Source organism: Apteryx rowi, unplaced genomic scaffold (genome assembly GCF_003343035.1).
Source record: "Apteryx rowi isolate R43461 unplaced genomic scaffold, aptRow1 scaffold_337, whole genome shotgun sequence".
Classification (NCBI taxonomy): Eukaryota; Metazoa; Chordata; class Aves; order Apterygiformes; family Apterygidae; genus Apteryx; species Apteryx rowi.
In genome coordinates this window covers 896519-915585 of record NW_020449830.1, presented here as the reverse complement: position 1 = coordinate 915585, position 19067 = coordinate 896519, and the positions used below count along the sequence as shown (strand labels likewise).

General features: G+C 39.3%; 1 protein-coding gene across 1 annotated transcript in view; it reads left to right on the top strand.

The window, feature by feature from the left end:
* Nucleotides 1-19067, top strand: part of COBL (cordon-bleu WH2 repeat protein) — a 160640-nt gene that overhangs the window by 27911 nt on the left and 113662 nt on the right. The window contains exon 2 of the mRNA XM_026072101.1: nucleotides 17001-17207. Within this exon, the coding sequence (XP_025927886.1) occupies nucleotides 17008-17207 (200 nt within the window). The 5' untranslated portion in view covers nucleotides 17001-17007. The remainder of the gene's footprint in view (nucleotides 1-17000; nucleotides 17208-19067) is intronic.

The window sequence follows — 19067 nt, the reverse complement described above, 5'->3', positions numbered from 1 at the left end:
CATCAAGAAATCTTGTCTCTGTCCTCGTCTCTGTTATGTCTTCCTCGGCTCCCCACTTCCATGGGGTCTGAGCAGCTTGCTTTAATGTATATATTGCCTCGTAAGAGGTTTGCCACAGGAGGAGAAACTAGATGGGCTCAAAGAGATGGAGATCTGCCAAGGTTACTGAGGGAATCTGTAGCAGAGAAACGAATGGGACCTCATGGGCTGACAGCCTGTCCTTGTGCTTAGCTTCTGGCTCCCCAAAAAATTGTTTGTTTGGAGAAACCAAATGGCAAGGCAGTTGTGCTTCTTCCCAGTCTCTTCTCGATTATTTTAGTCAATGATGCTAATTATTAACACTAGTGATAGCTTACATAGTATGATTGTCCTCTGAGAACCAGATTGAGAAAATACTGATGCAGGACCGTTAGAACCAAATCTGGTTGCTGTTGGCTGGGCTCTGGGAGTATGGAGAGGAAGAATCTTATTTCCAGTTAGCCACACGGGCTTGTCTGTACATTGTTTGAATGCATCCCCCACAAAAAAGAGTGGTTTATCTAAGGAAAATTTATACCAAAATATGTGGAAATATGTGGCCCTTTTTTTTTTTTTTTTTTTGGTGTGTTTTTTTTGAGGGGGAGAGGGGTCTTCAGACTGGCTGAAGTAGAAACTGCAAAGCAATTAGATTAATTAGCTATAGAATTTACTTGTTAAATAGTACCAAATGGAGCCAGAATAAGGTTTCCTTAACATTTTTTCTTTTTTCAGCAGTAAAGATGTCTATGGACTGATGGAAATTCTCTTTTTATGCATATATAACACAAAAGCCCGCTTCTTCTCTGCCTGACACCAGTTCTTCATGGCTATAAGTTTGCTGATTCAAGGTCATGACTGCTAAGTGAGGTTAAGGTTGGGTTGTTTATTTTATTTTTATATCCATTTTATTTTTATGAAGTTTGTCTTCATGCTAGCACTGATTCTTTACATAAATATTATTATCACATGTAGAGTTCTTCCCAGGCTTAAGTCTGTCCCATCCTTTCTTGCAGCAGAATTAAAAACAGTATTATGCTACATACTATTTTTTCATTAATATCATGCATATAGGAAGGGTTTTTTTCTTTTATGTTTCTGTTTTACATTTCTTATCTCTTTTCAATGCCATATATTATTACTAACTATGTATACTGAGTGCATGAAAAGGGTGCGTGGAATTACTCTGTAAGCCCAACCCAGATATTTTCAATTGTTCAGACTCTTCAAAGTTTAAAAATAAGTGGTTAGACTTGTTATGTGACACCATTCATATATGTTTAATTTGGTTGTCATTTGCCAAGACTATCAACATGCCAGGTATTCAGTGAAAGATTAAACTTTTAATTCATTATTTATTTTGACAGAAGAAGCGGTAGTGAAATGAAATTCTCATTTTTCTCCTACCCCATCTTGCTGGACCTAATCCTATGACCAAGGAAGTCTGTGATAAAACTTAGCTTGCTTTTAATAGGAATATGGTCAGGATAATTGGAATAAGGTTGTCACACTGAGAAGTCTTGAGTTGTTGATAGAGAAATGGGACTACTTGCATATGTTACTTTGGATAATCTGTGTGTGTATGTTTGATTTGCTCAGAGTAGACTTTTCATATTACTGTGCATGTGAAGCTCATGCCTCTGTCAGTATGCATTAGGAGGCATCTGCTTCCAGATATTCTTCTGCTGCCTCATATAAAATGCCCAAAATATGTAATGTTTGACAGCAGGAAACAGTTTTTCAGACACAGGCTTGCCAAAAGTTTCTATCCACTCTGGTTGCCCTGCCTGTGGGCCAACTGCTGTGTCAAAAACAGCAAATCCTCTCATGAGGATTTGATATTGGTAGTACTGTCAACAAATGACTCAATAGTTCATTAATGCCTCCAGTATCTCTTTCCCTAGTTTTGAATGTGGGCAGTGATGACACACAGATGGTTGCAGATCTCTTATGTCTTCTGTTATTGCATGGTAATATTTTTGGCATGTAATAATTTCCTAGGTCAATGCAGGAGAAAAAAAACTTGGCCTAGCAGTTTACCGAACACAGCCCTTTGCTGGTTGATCGCACTCCCTGATTTTGTGAATGTGGACTTCTGCTAAAATGACAGAGGTGGCTGTATTCTGGGTTGGAAGCAGCCTTTCTTTGCTAATAAATCTGTGTCGCCCTTCTGTATCGCCACAGGGAGTGGTCAGCCCGTTTTGCTCATGCCTTTATCAGCAGATGTCTCTAATCATTTCTTTTTTCAAAGTATAATTGAGTATTGTATCAGGAGTTACATAGAAAATAAAGCAATGCTGCTCAGAAATAGCTTAGTCTAAGAAATATATATAATATTTAATATTGCTCCTCATATATTACTGCTGATTCATAAGCAGAATGATGACATGTAGCCTGGTAGGGTTCATATTGCAGTAAATACATATGTGTAGTATAACTTGGATAAGGGGGAAGCAGCCTTTGTGTGCTCCAGAGAAGGTGAGAAGGGTGCCTGGTCTCTTCCTAGTTACGACATGCACAGCCAAGGCCTCCAGCTGTGGGAGGCTTTCCCTTCCCTGGAAAGGCAATGCCACAAAACGTCGCAGCCTGCCCGACTCGGTGCAGATTCAGCTGTGTTCCTCCGGAGGGGTGGGGGTGGGATTAGCTCACAGTCATAACACAAATGGGATCACTGTCATTTCCTTGGGACTAGAAATAGATCTAGGACTCAGCGCTGAGCAGTGGGTGGTGCCATGTGGAAGGAAGCCTTGTGATCCCAGTGCCTGTATCCATCCAAATCCCTGCCTTACTCCTTCATCGTAGGCTGGCTGTGATTAATCCCTACTTTCCCAGCCCAGCACTGATTCAGCAGCTCAGGTCAATGAGTGGTCAGTGGAGCTAAGGCTGGTTATTCCTTATCTACCCGCTCCAGGACTGGGTTAATGATTCATGGTAGGCATGTGTGCCTACAATTAGGCATATGTTCACTGGCCCACCTGAATTAACTGGGTAGCCTGGAGAGGAGGAAGTTTTCTCTTTTGGTGCTGGTAAGAAACCGAGAACAAAATCTAGCTTTGCACAATGAATGCTACCAGTGTTTTTATTTAGTTCTGCTAATACATGAGCCTCAGAGCAGCACTGTTTGGGGATATGTGACTGTGTTAGGCCACTGAGTGTAAGATTTTATATGGTGTGTTGGAGTAAGACTGGGTGCTACCAGGATCTTGAACTAGAGCTCTTTTAATGACATAACATTTAACTAACCTAACCGTTTGACAGGAGCTTAACATCAGATGTGAATGACATGTTCTTTCTGAATTCAAAAGGCTTTGGAAGGTAGAATTTTGTGGGAAATAAATCTGCTTAATTTATGTAAAACAGTAATTACTTGCTGCATTTTGTCTATGAAATGAGATGGAAGAAGGGCAAAAGCTTTTGTGCATGCCTTTGCTCAGGACTATGCCTTTTTAAGCATGATGCTCATAAATGACACTATAAACAAGATTATATGTTGGAGAATATTATTTTTGTTTAAGGAAGTCAGGAAAATTGTTTGCTTAAGTTCCAAAATAAAAGGCAGCATGTGTTGCACAGGATCTGTCAAAAGTACTGGAGCTCTACTATTTGCTAAGGCCAGTTTTGACTTTAGGAAAGTGTCTTTAAATCTTTCAATGTCCTATGCACCATCTGGGCTTCTGTGTTCAGTGGGGAACACCTCTGACTTGGGTAGGAAAGCAAGTCTTTTTGCTTTTGGTTGATTTAACTCTCTTTCTTCTGCCTCGAGTCATCCAAGGTTTTGTTTAGGTTCGGTTTGTGTTAGTTTCAGCAGAAGAAAAGCRTTTTGAGGAACTTTGCTCTGTAAGGTGGATCCAGGATTTTCCTGGCCAGGAAAGTCTGCTAAATTTCAGGGAGGAGGAGAGATCTGTTAGAGGTCAAGTGTCCTCATCTCTCTTTGGGAAGAACGGTGCCAACATCTGTCAAGTGAGCAACAGTTAGGCTCTGGCCCAAAAAGCTCTCTCTGTATGCTGGTAATTTCACCAATTATCACTATGCCGCTGACCTTCCTATATCAGAGGTGGTGACCAAAGAGGTTGTGGTGTGGCACCTCTGACTTATCTTGAGTCCTCAGATTTCCTTGACCTCTCTGTCCAATTTTAGAATCGGAAATGGTACAGTCAGGGGTGGTAATGCACGAGAACAGGCTGTGCTTGCTTTTCTTATTGGCGTGTGGGGTTTAGTTTTCTTTTTTGTGTTTTTTTTTTTCTTTAGATATGCTAGTTACATTTGATGCTTCTAGCTATTTGAAAAAAATATGGTGAGGACATAGAAATATGCCTTTGCAGATGTAAAAGGCAGATAAGTTGGATGCCCGAAGGGGGCTGTGCTGTGCAGTTGCTGTCAGTGTCCGTAAGCTGCTCTTGTGTGCCAGGCTGCAGGTGTTGTGCTTTGTCCTCATGTGTGAAAGCTGTGTGCGAGCCGGGGGAAATAGCAAGTGGTGCTGTCAACACGGAGGTGAAACTGAGCTCTACAGAAGTCCTGCCAGGCTGAAAACTTGGCTTTCTCCAAAGTCAGTGGCAAAACTCCCATCGACTTCAAGTCCAGGATTTCTCTCTTTTGGTTTTTATCAGTTATGAGAAGGAGGAAACTCTGTAATTAATCCCTTCCCTCTTCCGTTTTCATTCGGTTGTCCCAGGTGGCACCTATCAGAAAGGACAGGCACCCTTAATTGAGCACAGTCTACCAACAGCACATGTAACCATGCAGTGTCAGAAGGTTTTTAACATGATTTTCGTAGAAGATGGTGCTTATTTGATGATGTTCTTTGCCTGTTTTTTCTTCACAAATTTCACCCGTGGGTTTGACTTCAGTTTAACTGACAGAGGGAAAGAGAGGCTTAATATAACAGCTTGTTACAGGTCTCATGAAAGTTGGTGACGGGTAGAGAGGAGAGACTACCCTACTCAGAGGATAGCTGCAGCATGAAACACTGAGTTGAAGACAGACTTCAAGTGCTCCAGGATGGAGAAAAGCTTTAGTCAGATTTCTCACCTTTTCTTGATATCAAAATCCATTGCAACAAGACAGGAAGTTGAAGAAAGTCAGACTTCATTAGTATTGCTATTTGTTTCTTTCTGACAAGCAGATGTAAATCTTTTCTCTTGATTAAAAGACCAGCTCCAAATTATCTTATTTTTTGGTGTTTGCATGTGAGGATTGTGTGCCTTGTGTCATTTTTAGTGCAWCTATAGTAGTCCATGTCATAAGGTGGTCTAATATATCCTGCTTGTATGGGCTTTGCAGGCTGTGGTGAGTTTGAAGCTAGCTCAGATATGTCCATGCTATCTTGCGGTCACTGCTGTGGTGACCTATCAGCACTTACAGAGCAGCCTTAAGCATGTTTGTATTAGGTCATCTTTGAATACTGTTTAAAGCTCCTAAGCGGTAGATCCCTCTGCTCTCCTGGTAGTGTCGCTCATTTATAACATGTAACACCAGTTCGTGGCTGGCAGTCTGCTGCTGAGAGTGATAAGATCTTGGTCTTCCATAAGTAAGTTTATATAAACTCTATAAAGTTCATGGTGGTCCAGACTCTTGTCTCTCTCCTGCCTTCTGAATCAGTGCCTCAGATCAGCAAAACATTTACAGTCATAGACCCTGATTTAAATGTGTGTGATATGGAGGGAGGATACTTGGCTGCCTCTCTTCTTGATTTGATACCCTCAGAGTGTGTTGACATTCCTGTGCTTTGATTTATCAAGATTTACTTCACAGTGTGCTTTAGTTTACTGCTCATGAGGCTTTTAAATGCTTAGGTTGATACCACATCCCTATTTGTTTTGTGAGATTTAAAATCCCTTAAGTACCACATATGCCTATAGGGTATGTTAAACATAATTTTAAATGGATGCTAACTAAACAAATGGTTTTTGCTTACATTTAAAAATCATTAAAACATTTCTGTTCTTGCTTGATCATTGAAGATCAAACTTCAGAGCCCTACTTACCAGCTGGTTAGTGGTGTAAGTGTATCTATCTGCGTGAAGAAAGAGAATATTGTGTGGTAACTTCATATGTTCTGTTTTCTTTTTCATCAGTTTCTTTTTTTGTATATTAATGTAGGTCCTTTAACTCCAGTGCAATGCTGAAATATTATTTGTTACTTTATAATAAAGTTTATGGTTTGCTCTCAATAAAATTCCTCAAATTTCAGTTCTATAATTAAAAAATACTTGATTCCTGTGCCATTTAGAAAGAACAGAGTATCTTAAAACTGAAAGCAGAATATATGCTTTATTTTTTTTTGTCAGGAAGTTATTTAAAGCAAATCAGCACCAGGAAAATACATAGAAAATGAGATGAAGTGGTGGAATTTCCTAATAAAAGCAATTGTGGCATCCCATAATTATGGGCTGTGACAACAGCAAAACTATTGTGTCGAAGTTAGTATTTCCTTACCTGCATATGACACATTATGACACTGCATATTTGCTTCATTAACATTTTTTAATATACTGATATATGTGATTTCTTTACTGTGTGCTGGAGTATGAATTAAGAATAAATTATGAATGCTAATTAAAAAGATGATTAAAAGGGTAAAGAATGCCCTGGCATCTCTGCTTTTATTTCTCTGCAACTGAATGTAAAACATACCTCACAAAACAGTGTTAGATCTCTTATGAGATTTGTTCTAGCTCTAAAGAAAAATTTCTTCACCCTAGAGTTCAGATTTTGGCTTCTTCTGTGACAGGTAGGTTTCTACAGAGTTAGGATTTATGGCGTAATTGTGAGGGTATTTTAAAAAAGTGGGTAGATTCATGTCTTTGTTCTAGACCAGGCAATCTGAAGTAAGTAAATTGTGTCTACTTGTTTATCCTCCAGCGTACCAGCAGCTCAGTGCTGGTAAAGAAACAACTTGAGTAGGCATGCCTGCCGGGCTTTGCCCGTGTCTCCTGTCAGGGACCGTCTAGCCTAAAAAAGATTTTAGCTCTGGGTTTGAATAAAAGCACAAATACCTTCTGGCCTGTAGCCTGTAAATACATAGCTAGCTTCTGTTGATTTGTTTCATTTCCACTGAGTTCCTAGAAATATATAACTAATATTTTGGGAAGCTCTTTTGTATCCAAAGGGTGTTCTAGAATTGAGCTGAGATACTTTTTTACTCTGGCCTGGGCACCCTTTAACTCTAAGTTATCTATGCCATATTCTTTGGTGCATTAGGGCACGCGGGATTCTGAAGTAGCTGTGGTCTTGCCACCATTTCCAGATGGATGAATTAAAACCCTTGCCAAAGGGACAGGTGAAACTGCGGACACAGGCTTAATTCTGCAAATGGCTAAATTCCCTAGGTWTCCATTGCCTGAATGTTTTTGCAGGATCTGTTTCCGTATGGGTGGACGGAACTGTGGTAGTATACTTCTAGAGCATTCTCCTCAAATGAGACATGATGATCTGCCAGCTTGTGGTAATGTGTGTTAATATTTACTATAGATGCTCTCATTTAAGCAGTTAATCTTTCTAAACATAATTCTTCTCCATCTGTACATCAGATGGACACATTAAATGTGTTTCTAGGTAAAATAAGCATCAGTAGGAACATTATTCTACAGTAATCTTAGCAATTTCTTCCCCCACCCCCCACCCAGAAGTGCCCACTAGCTTGTAAGTGTATTTTAAAATTAGGAATTAGCCAGCACGGTAAATCACAGAAGGATTTCACTAGCTATATATGTTGTTTTTTCTCTGTTTCTTTCAAAACTATTCCATCTTCTGTATCTCTTGTAAACAGACAATAAAGAAAGCACTTTACTGCAGTAGGGCCCTAACCTACAGAGTCTTCAGGGCTCTCAAGAGTGATTCTCAGTAGAAGGTAGTGATATAAAAGTCTGTGGGCACAAAGATACAGCACAATCCGGGATACACTTAATCAGCAATGAATTGCAAATGCACCTTGAGGTCGTCTCTTAATTGACAATACTAGTCACCGCAGCAGAGTTTATAATTCAATGTTGCTAGGCAATAAACTTTTATTTAAATAACCTCATTAAAAGTGATTGTTTATTGATAAGAGCAGATTAAAAAAGGACAACCATGCTGAAATCTGCACAGCAACTGTAACCTTAGAGGGCATAAAGTACAGTGTGAATATTTTTGAGCTAGCCTCAGGCTTGCGTAAGCATGTCTTTAGTCTTTGACCCCCCTCTAGAAACAAATTATCTTCTCATTGCTTTGCATTGGTTTTCTAGTAATAAACATGATACAAACTAATGTAATTACTGTGTGTTAATAAAACCTGTCGGTGTTGTTTGGTTGTACTAATAACTTACATTTCCAGACTTGGAGTTTTGCTTTCGAGTTGAGCATGTGACTTGGGGCACCAGGCACAGACAACAGGGCGAGACTTGCAATGTCCTTGCAACAGTGGCTGACAGGTAGCAGAGCGTATTTGAAGGATRTATTCTTTCCCAGAGCATGCAGAGGACCCAATGCCAGTGGTGCTTCCAACACGCTTGGAAATACTGTGGCCTTTTTGCAGTGTTTTCCCACAGGTGAGCGTGGTTAGTAAGAATCCAGCTAGCCAATGTGAACCTGACTACAAATTCATCAATAATACAGAGAAACCTCACAAGTTGTCTCACCAACTAATGGTATTTTAACCCCATGATTTTCACAGTTCAGCCACAGGATTTGTCATCTGCAGCAAACTCATTACGCATGGCTACCTGCATAGTTGTAGCCTCCTGTCTGCTCAACTGAATGCCCTTAAATTAACTCGGTGGAGATTTCAGAGCACTGAGAAGAGAACATAATGCAGTGGCAGCTGGACTTGGCATATAACAGTGCAAGCAGCACTATTCTGGTTGTTGCCTTACATACTTTTGGGATGTTAGCATGAGTGGTGTGGGGGTTTTTTGTTTTGTTTTGTTTTTTTAATGCATTAACCAGCACCATTAACATAAAAATACCTGTTATCCTTTTTTTTTCTATTTAAGCATACCGATGCTAACCAGCCTGATGTTAGTCACAGCTGAAGGAACTGGATATTATTTCAGATGAGCAAAAGCAATGTGGTGTTTCCCAAGGTGCTTTGTTGTTTTTTCTTTTGCTTGCTTGGAATGGAATGATACCAATAGCTCAGTGCTTGGGACCTGAGGGGGGCGGGGGGGGAACTGTAAGTGTGACAAAGTCAAAATATCAGTGAGGTGTAGAACAGGATTGAATGGTTTAGAGGGACTGGTAATTGAATGCTTTGCACTAATTCTTTGCTGGTTCCACTGCAGGTCACTTTAACAGCCATTGCCTGACAATCTTTTGAGATCGGTCAGTGTGAAACTAGTGGGTAGTCTTAGCTCATATGCTGGTGGCTAAGCATTTGCATCCTAAAACCTGTACATGTGTTGCCGTTACCAGCTTTTTTTCTTCCTTTTCCTCCAAATCTTCTCTACTCTGGCAGATGTCACTGTGAAAGGAGCAAGGTTCTACTATCCTTACCGAGTGTGCTTCTTGTTTTGTGTCTCTAGCAAAACGTTTTATGAAGGTGAGGCTTGTTACCCAGCCTACACTATGAATGGCTAGCGGATGTTTTGTTTTGTTTTGGTTGCGTCTCCCATGCTAAAGAGTTAAAACTGTTGGTATATCTCTGACACAGTGATGCAACAGTGCTACAAGTTAAAACGCAGGAATGTAACATGCCGAAATGGAGTAACTCATCTATGCTATCTTGCCTTTAACCACAAGGATTTTTGTTTTTCTTCAACATGTATTTCGGCAGATGAGGCAAATAATTAAATAACATCAGCTGCTTTCCCATTTCATGCCTCTGTACTAATACAAAACCGATGGAATTGCACATGACAGCCCCAGCTCATAGTGTGGTCTGTGCCACACACTGAATGTGTGGGTGGTATCTCAAAAGTCCTGTGATACAGCTATCAGGCCAGACCTTGCAGTGCTTATTCAGGCAGTCTTTTCATTAACTGCAGCGGGCACCTACCCAAATCCTGGAATTTGGCTGCTTTTTAAAACTCATTCTTCAGGACTTGTCTACATGTTTTGTTTTGTTTTGGGAACTGATACAGGTAGATCTATTGGGCTCCCTACTATGGCTGTAGTTAATGGGTGTAACAGTGTTTATAAGATGCAATGTTATTCCTTGATCAGTTAAAGCCCACCTCAAGTGCAGCTCCATCCTTTCTCTCACTGTAAGTGAGGGCTCAGTAAAGTGCAAGTGGGGTGAAATTACATGGCCTGTGCAATACAAGAAGTCAGATTGATGATTTAATGGTTTCTTCTGGCCCTAAAAAATAGAGATATTCATGAAACTGATATGTAAGCTTCTTTATACTAAATTTTGGGGGATCTCCTCAGTGACAGAAAGGAAGATTAGGCTCTCATTGAAAGACGACACGTGCACTGGACACACGCATGCCTAATCAAAAGTGTGGGTGATGCATAAAAATGTATATTTGAGGACACCAGCTGTACAGTAACAAATCATTTGGCATTCCTGTCAAATGGTGCCTCCTCGTTCGTTCAGCTAAATAGTATCAGTGTAGGAGTCTGAGTCCCAGCCAAGTGGACTCCARTTCTCTTATTCAACAGTTGTATAATATTTTACAAGCAGTGGCCTGGATTGCTACCTTGTGTTAGGATGTGTCTCAGACTTTCACTGAAATCAGTCAGATTTGGGGAGATGTCCCTGGCAGCAAATTTAGAATAATGAGTTTATTCACATGCACATTTGAGCCTGGAAAACCAAAGCACGGGGTGGGGGGGCGGCTTTTTTTTTTTTTTTTAATAACTTTCATCACTAAAGTTTGTGAAAGGTTTAAAATTAGAGCTACAATGTTAAGAACTTTAATTCTTTCAGTAGACTGTGCAACATCTCAGCTCAGTTTTGGGGAATTTTTTTTGTTGTTGTTGTTTTCCTCAATTTCACCCATGGGCAAGCACAGTCATGTACTTCCATCCCTGCTTCCTTCTCTACAAATACAATCACTCAACTCACTTTGGGATTTTTTTTTTTCCTTCTGGCATTAAAACTGTTTTCAAAATACATAAGGCTGTAGGGTTTCTCATCAGTAGAATCAAATAGAAGATCAAAAAATATAATTAAATAACTTTCATTTCTTTGCCAAAAACAAATTATTTTTTCTTGTCTATTTTGGGTGACTTTATCATGCCCATAAGGTAATCATTTTCATCATACCTGTCAGTGTGATCCTTCCTTAGGAATGGAGTGATCTTTTGAAAGTAGTGTGAAATTGAAATAAATGTTTGAAATAAGAGAAGCATAAAAGAGCTATGTGCCTTAATAGCCAGGGAATTCACACTGAAGACAGCGTTTAAACAAAAAGAATGCTTAAAAGTATGGAAATAAGCTAACTTAGACAACCCTGATTCTTCACTGAGCTCTCTCAACATGGAAGTAAATGATTAGATGTTGGTCTTTGCTGAAGACTTCAGCTGTTTAACAGATGTAATATTTTTGTAATATTATAAATAGGAAATGTACGTATAAGACAGATAAAGGCTAAAAGTTACCTGTATTGCACATACTTGCAATAGAGCGGTGTATTTTGCCTGTGCTAGACTAAATAAATTGAGAATGTTTGTTTGTTCTTTTTCTCCAAATAAAGAGCAAACCAAAGACTAAATTAAATCAGTCTATTTTAATATTACAGATGGCAAAGTAGAGAGGATCTCTGATCTACTTTGTAGGACTGTCTTGATGAGCTCCTGCCTGTGTAGCAGTTACGAATGTTTTCATGATCTGCTCATCTTCTTGCTGGTTTCTGTTCTGCATTGTTGTGGGTTTCATTTCATTTTCTGGATGTCTTTTAAAATTCTTCCTGTAGCTTTATTTTTATTCTAAAACTTTATTCTATTTAGATTTTAGTTGCACTATAATTTTTCTGGACTTCTGTATCTAGAAGTTGGAAGAATTTTATTTAGGAAGAGTAAACTAGTCACACCGTTCATTCTGTTATAGAGGGCCTCTATTTCCCCATTCTGTGGTCTGGATTTTCTTTGCTTTATCATGAACAATGAAGAGTGAAAGAGAAATGTTCTTTAAAGGGTATCTGATTTGCTTTCTAGACATTACTAGACTGGAGGTCCTCCGATACGGTCTGCCTTGATTGTTGGGAGTACAAGATCTGCTTCATGGCTGGTTTTCTCGCTTTGCTATGCAAGTTGCCAGAGATGTTGTGTGTTTGAAAGTATTCATCTGCTCTTTTCTCAATCAGCAGTGTGCATGTATTTCCGCTTGGAAGTATGTAGGAGTGCAGTCATCTGGAGATCAAGAACATCTACTTCATTGTCTCCTGTTTTCCACATGAGAGGCTGTATTTGTGTACTGTGCCCATCCCAGAGCACTCTCATGTTGGTTTGTTCCTCATAATTAGCACAGGGTGTGCACATGAAGGTCACTGAGAAACCCTCTACAGGTCTTCCAACCTTCTACCTTGGAAAGATTGCAATTGATATTTCTGGGTTGGAGGTCCTGTACTACTAGTTCACCATATTGAAAATGAATGCTGCCCCCAATTCTGCTGGTGTGTGGTTTTTTTCAAATGAATGTTTAGGGCAATAATAAGCACGGGAAGGACCAGATTCTATATTGAGCCTAAACCAGTGCAGTGTGGAGCTCTTCTTAAGCTATTAATATCCACGGGACCAAGTCTTACCTTTGTCTTACAGGGCAGAGAGGGTTACAGAATTTTTTCTGATCATGGCAGAAATGCATAGGATCATTTCAGGTTTCTGCATCTTAGACTTTATCTGAAGAAAGCCAATCTCCCTGCATGTCATTGCTCATGAGGGTGGAAGTCCCAGGACCACTTCTGCTTGAAATACAGATCGTGTTTTCTCAGCATGGGATTATAAGGCCAAGGTTGCATCCTATTGCATTGTAGTTATATATTAATAAAGTTCAGGTCCAAAGGGCTTGTGCTACCTTCTCGTGAAGTTCCTTAGTCTGGTGAAACTTTTCTTCATTTCTGCTCTTCTATTTGCTGTACTACAGAAAACCTCGTCTTGTTGCTGGGTTTGCTTGCTTGTTTGTTTTTCCTTTTCTACTTTGAAAAGCCTGATTCTCAGATAAATAACCTACCAGCATTGTTGTCAATGTATTCTGCCTGGTTATCTCATGGAAATATGCATTTTTGTTCAGCCTGGATTACAATGAGATGAGGTATTTCAGTCTTTAGTAAAAGGCACTCTACATCTGTGTATTAGAATCAACCACTTGTTTTGACTTTTTTTCCTTTTAAGGGTGGAATTGAAGCAGTCTCATGTAACCTTGATCAAATCGTATAGGTTCAAAGTGTTCTTGCTTGTGACTTTGTCAGAGGACTAATAGCAGGTAGGGGATTAACAGGTATGTCAATACTGATCACAGGGAAAGATGTGTGTGGAAAAAATCTTGCTGTTAAACTAAATTTAGTTTAAGTTTAGCTTGTGTCAAAGGATGGCATGGAACATTTTTAGTATGTTAAGTTGTGGTTATGGCATGGAAAGTAACTGTGTTTAAAAAAAAAAAGCTATTTTAAATCACACACTTTGTGTATTATTTAAGTGGGGGAACAAAAGCTTCTATTGTGGAGTGCTTTTGTTTTGTCCTTTACAATCATAGCTAATATAGAGAAAGCTGAATATATTTTTCTGACTTGTAAACAATATTACTAACAGACTTCTCAGCGTGTTCTGACTGTAGTTGCTGGAGACGTTCAGAAAACAGCTGTACTTGCAGATCCAGGACAGAGCGAGAGTTGTGGTTTTCAGGCTGTGGTTCATGTGCCCCTGGGAACTACTTTCTACTACTGAGACATTTCAGAAGGTTGACTAAGAAAAGCAAACTTATGCTACATATCACTTAACAAATGTGAACTTTAAAGGGATCTGCTTCCACTGAAATTGTTTTCAAGATCTTTCAGTTGGGAAAATGTTGAAAACCAGGCATTTAAAGCAATTGCAGTGTTTCAAGAGAATATATAGTCACTATTGTGGAAAAGTTCATATAAGGTCACCTGAATTGTTGCTGGGTTAAAGAGATTATATGGGAATGTCTTCTCCTCTCCTTTCTCTAACTTCTGTGAAGGGAACAGACCTGTACTCTCCTTTTTTGAACAAAAGAAAAGGAGGCTTATAGTATTTAAAAGGCTGTGACTGTGTTATGCCAAAAGCAATACATGCTGTTACACATTTTATGGATGTAAAATAAGCACCACTGGTCAGTGTATACCGCATCCTTTTTTTTTCCTCTCCACTGAACAGTTTTGCACAAGATTATTAACCGTAGAAGTGGCTGGGAAGAATATTTTAAGTGACCAAATAAAAATGGCACTCTCATTTTCAGAGTTATAAATTGGCATTAAGGCGTCTGACCTTGTTTGCCTGTTCCTTCCCTTTTAGAAAATCAGATGCTGCTTTATAGTATTGCTGAGGAACAAGCATGTGTTTAGCATACTCTCAGTCCACTTCCAGCTCCTTTATGGGCTTCAGTCTCAGTCGTTTTTTACTTCTCCTTTGAAATACTGAGTCTCTTCAGTTTCAGTGCTTTTCAGTCTCATGCTTATTCTGTTACCACTGCTGCCTTTCCTCTCTCTGTTTGCTTTGAGAGCTGGAATTTACAATTCCAAGTAAATCTTAATAAACACTAGTTTGGCAAGGTTCAGGACACTTGCTTTCTTTTCCTCCCACCCTCTTTGGTTACTTTACTCTGTCAATAGCACTATATTGTAGATTTTCCCCAACCTTATAGGAAAGCTTTTTGTGTGTGTTTGTGAATCTATGTAGCTACTTATATTGATGCAGTTGCTGTCACAGAGGGTAAGAATTAGGTAAATCATAAACTGATCTGAAATTCTTAAGTGGTTACACTGCGTGATTGTTGAGCTGCCTTGTATTTAAGAGACTCCTTTGGCATGATACGGATTCATGCCAAGCTGCCATGTCCCTCACAATCTGCTAACAAACACCAGCTTTGCCCAAATGAATGTCTAGTGAGATAATAAGCTTGCGAAGAACCAGATTCTACATTAATTGAGCCTAAACTGATGCAATGTAGAGCTCTGACCAAACTACTGATAGCCAAAGGACCAAGCCTGCTATGTATCTGGTGAAGGTTACCTTTGCCTTCCAGAACAGAGGGATCTGAGCAAAAGATGAATCCTGATTTTTTTTTTTTTTCTTTCTTTCCCCTCCCCCCCCCACTTTGTAGACAATAAATCAATTCTAGTCTGCTCAGAGACATATAGGAAGTGAAGCCAGTTTGACAAGCAATAAAGCCTTGAACTTTTTATCATCACCTCTGCAGGAAGGAGAGTAGGAGCTACAAGTTAGTGGCTGATGACTGCATGACTCATTGATCATATATAGGATAAAAAGTGAATATTCGGGGAAATTTTCCTGTAGAATAAAAACTGCCATATGCTAGTAAGTGTGGCAGTAGTTCTCTCTGCATATTAGTAGATGATCATATCTGTTGTGTACATAGAAATGGAAGTATCTGCATTATAGCTGATCTTACAGTGTCCTGATGAGCTCTCACCGAAATGTGCAATTTCAAGGCATTGTAGTGATTTTCACAAGCTGAAACATGTCACAGAAATTATTGGTCAAGTGCTAATTGGATAGTATGGAGGACATGGATCATTTCCAAACTGTCTTATGTGGTGAAGTTCTCATTCTGCTGTCTGCCACTTGCTTTGAAAATTCAGACTGTTTAGTCTTTTCATTGGTGAGAATACAGGTGTCTTAACTGATGAAGAGCTGCTTTGGTACTGATTGTGTTCAAATTTTAAAATGTATTTTTTCTGAGCACAGTTTTGCCCTTGTTTGACTCAACCACTAAACTTCATAGGTTTTATTCATCATTGCCTTTCTTGGAGAGTTAGTGCCATTTTTCTGTATTGTTGTTTTTGAGCCTCTGTATGTTCTTTGCAGTGTAAAAAAATATGCAAAATCATAATTATTTTCTTTCTGTACCCTAAGAACAGGCATATTAAAAAATTCAGGCAGTAAGCCTGAATAATATTTCTCTGTATATTTATTCTCAAAAAGTATTTTACTGCTTTTTCCCATCTGTATTATGCTAAAATCTGACTTAAACTAGACTTGAATCTAGTCAGAAGAGGTCACTGGAAATATTTATCATCAAAATTAATCCTCTTAAACATGTGGTTGGTGTGAGGCCAGCTATTCAGATATGAAACAGCATGCCTACATTGCTTATCTGTGTGGCTGTTTGCCAGTGGAGTAAAACTTAAGAGTTTGTGTTGGTGTTTGATCTCTATAAAGTACATAGTTTGCAAGTTTATGCAGCTTTTCTGTATGTAGCTCATAGCATATAGCCTCCTCCTGGAAAATGAGTTCTCTTCAGAGTACTTGCAAAGAGCTATACTCTCTTAGTGTACTTTGGTAAGTGGTATCATTCATATTTGACTCTTTCATGGTGTTTCCCTATGAAGTATGATGAGCCAAAACTAATACTACTACTTCAGAGCAGAGGAAGAGACAATATTTCAAGTAACGTAGTGCTGTGGAACCCAAATATAGCTGAATGAAGCCTCAACTGACCTCTGCTCCTGCAGGTTTAACTTGTGTGGAACATGTGTTTACGTAAATACAAATCTTTCTTGAGTCACRTCTGGACTGGACCCAGTATTTCTGAGTCTCTCTTCATGGGAGCATGCTTCTTATTCAGCAAAATAATGATTATTTCATATCCTAATTATGGAACTGATTCATCCCTTGGGGCATGGAAAGCAGGCAGTGGGAGTGAGTACATCATTAAAAAATTATTGTGTTTTTAGAGAGGAAGAGATAAAAAATAAAATGCTACTCCATTGAAAAGTTGCATGAAAAAGAAAAATGACTTGCATTACAGGAGGTTTTATAAATAATTTGAGATTATGGCTGGAGGGAATGTATTTTTTTTAATAATGTCTTATATTTCCTTTCACAAAAAATTGTTAATTTTCTTTTTGCCTTTGTTTCTTAAGGAGAAGAATGAAAGCTCGAGCTCCTCCTCCACCAAATCAATCTTCTGCAGCAAGTAGAATTCACAGCGAGCAAAAGCCACCTGCAGAGATAGCTGCAATTTCTGATCAGAGCCTTGTGAGCATGAAGGAGAACATGATTAACAGATTGGTGAACTTCACAGTCATTTTACCCAGTGGGGTGGAGCAGAAGAGCACAGTACAAGGAAGGTAAGGCTCCCTCGTTCCGGAGTTTTTCCATTACATTACATTTCCATACAAACTTACTGGTATTAATCTCTCCCTGTCCGCATTGATGGAGCGTCTCAGTCATGCTTCTCTCTGTGTTTTCGGTAGCTGTCATACCAGAGAGTCCTGAGAGGCACATATGAGAGACCCTCTCTATGTGGAAAGGAGGAATTGGCAGTTGTTGTTTCATTGCTCTCCCCACAGATGACCTTCAAATGTGCATGGATCCATGTAGTGCCCCTGAACTAGTCTTGGGTTGTTTTATATCTGCTAATGCAGGGAGGTTCTGGTGCAGTGAAAAAAGGGGCTGCTGCAAACACCAGTCCTGACAGTGTGACTGTCTGGGGTTGTGCTGAGGAGGGAGTTTGAAAGAAGAACGATTCATAAAATCCAGAGATCCTGCCTTCACAAATCTGTTGTGTTTGTGTAGATAGCGAAACATCTGTCGGTGTTGGGGAGACCTTTTCTGTATACAAGTCTGTCATCATTTGCTTGGGAATAGAGAGAGATTCTCCTTGTCACCTGGTACAATAAAGGAGAAATTGTATTGGAAAGATAGCTTTGAGACTGTTTTCTTCAGTGAGGGAGCTCTTCTTTCTCCTCCTCCTCCTTTCAGTGAAAACTGCTTTGAAAGAAGGAAACTAGTCTATTTATATTACTTTGAGGAAGAATTTGGAAGAGTTTTTAAAATACCTTGGTTACTGTCAATGCAACTGTAGTGAACAACTGTGTGAATGGTCAGTAGCAGTCAACAGATTGTAGAAAGGATAACATCAGGTTAGAAGGACACAGGTGTCTGTTGACAAATCAGGGTCTGTGTTTATTTTGTATTTGGGGCTTTCAGTAGCAGAAGCCTGCACTGTGGTAAAACTACTCATCATGATCTGATCTACTAGTCTATCTTGAAGCAGTATATTTTGATGGCTGAGGGGGATATGTATACAGCAGCCCATAGTAGCTGGTACTTCATTCTTCCCAGTACTTTTCTTGTAGGAAACTGTTCACTTAGCAGCTCTCAGGAAGCTGTAGTTCAAGTAGTAACTTGTGTGGGTCAGTCCCAAAGCCAGTGTGATATTAAAGGTTTTAAAGGAAAGCGGTGCTTTTATCAGAGCTCTCAAATTGTATATTTAGTGACAGATTTTTTTTTTTTTTTAAATGAGAGAGATTTGGACTTAATGAGAGAAAGAATGTAAACAGAATGTAAAGAAATGTTGACCCTTAAAAACCCAAAGAACACAGATATTTCATTGGCAAATGCAAGCATTCTGGGAGATGCAGAGGCTAATCCCCCTACACCGTTTTGTATAGGGAGATACATCATTGCTATATGATTGGAAAGGATTGTCTTTTCCTTCCTTCCAAAAAAAAACCACCCCAGGAGCACTACAAGAACAGTGATTTGATGTGACCTTTTGAAAAACATACAAGTTAAAGGGATTTTTTTTTTATTTGTTTTCTCCTGTACAATTAACAGTCTGTCTGACTCTCACAGGTAAATATTATCACTAGCATTACTATCGCGTACACTCAGACTGAGTATTTTGCTTATTGCAATCTTTAGCTTGTGGACCAAACCTGAAAAGGATGTCAAAAATGAACCATAGACATCTCTAGGGAGTTATATTTATCATCTATTTTAAGCACTCTGAGCAACCTAAATGTTCTCTCAGTTGTTCTGTGAGGATGCCCACTCTTCTCCATTAACTTCACAAGGGGTCTATGCCCCTGATTTAAGCAGTACTGAAGTTCCTACTTGTGCTCTAGGGAGTCTAATCTCCTAATCTGAATGTCACAAGTGCCTAACATGGGCAGTAAGTGCTCTCCCTCCATGCTGGATTGAGC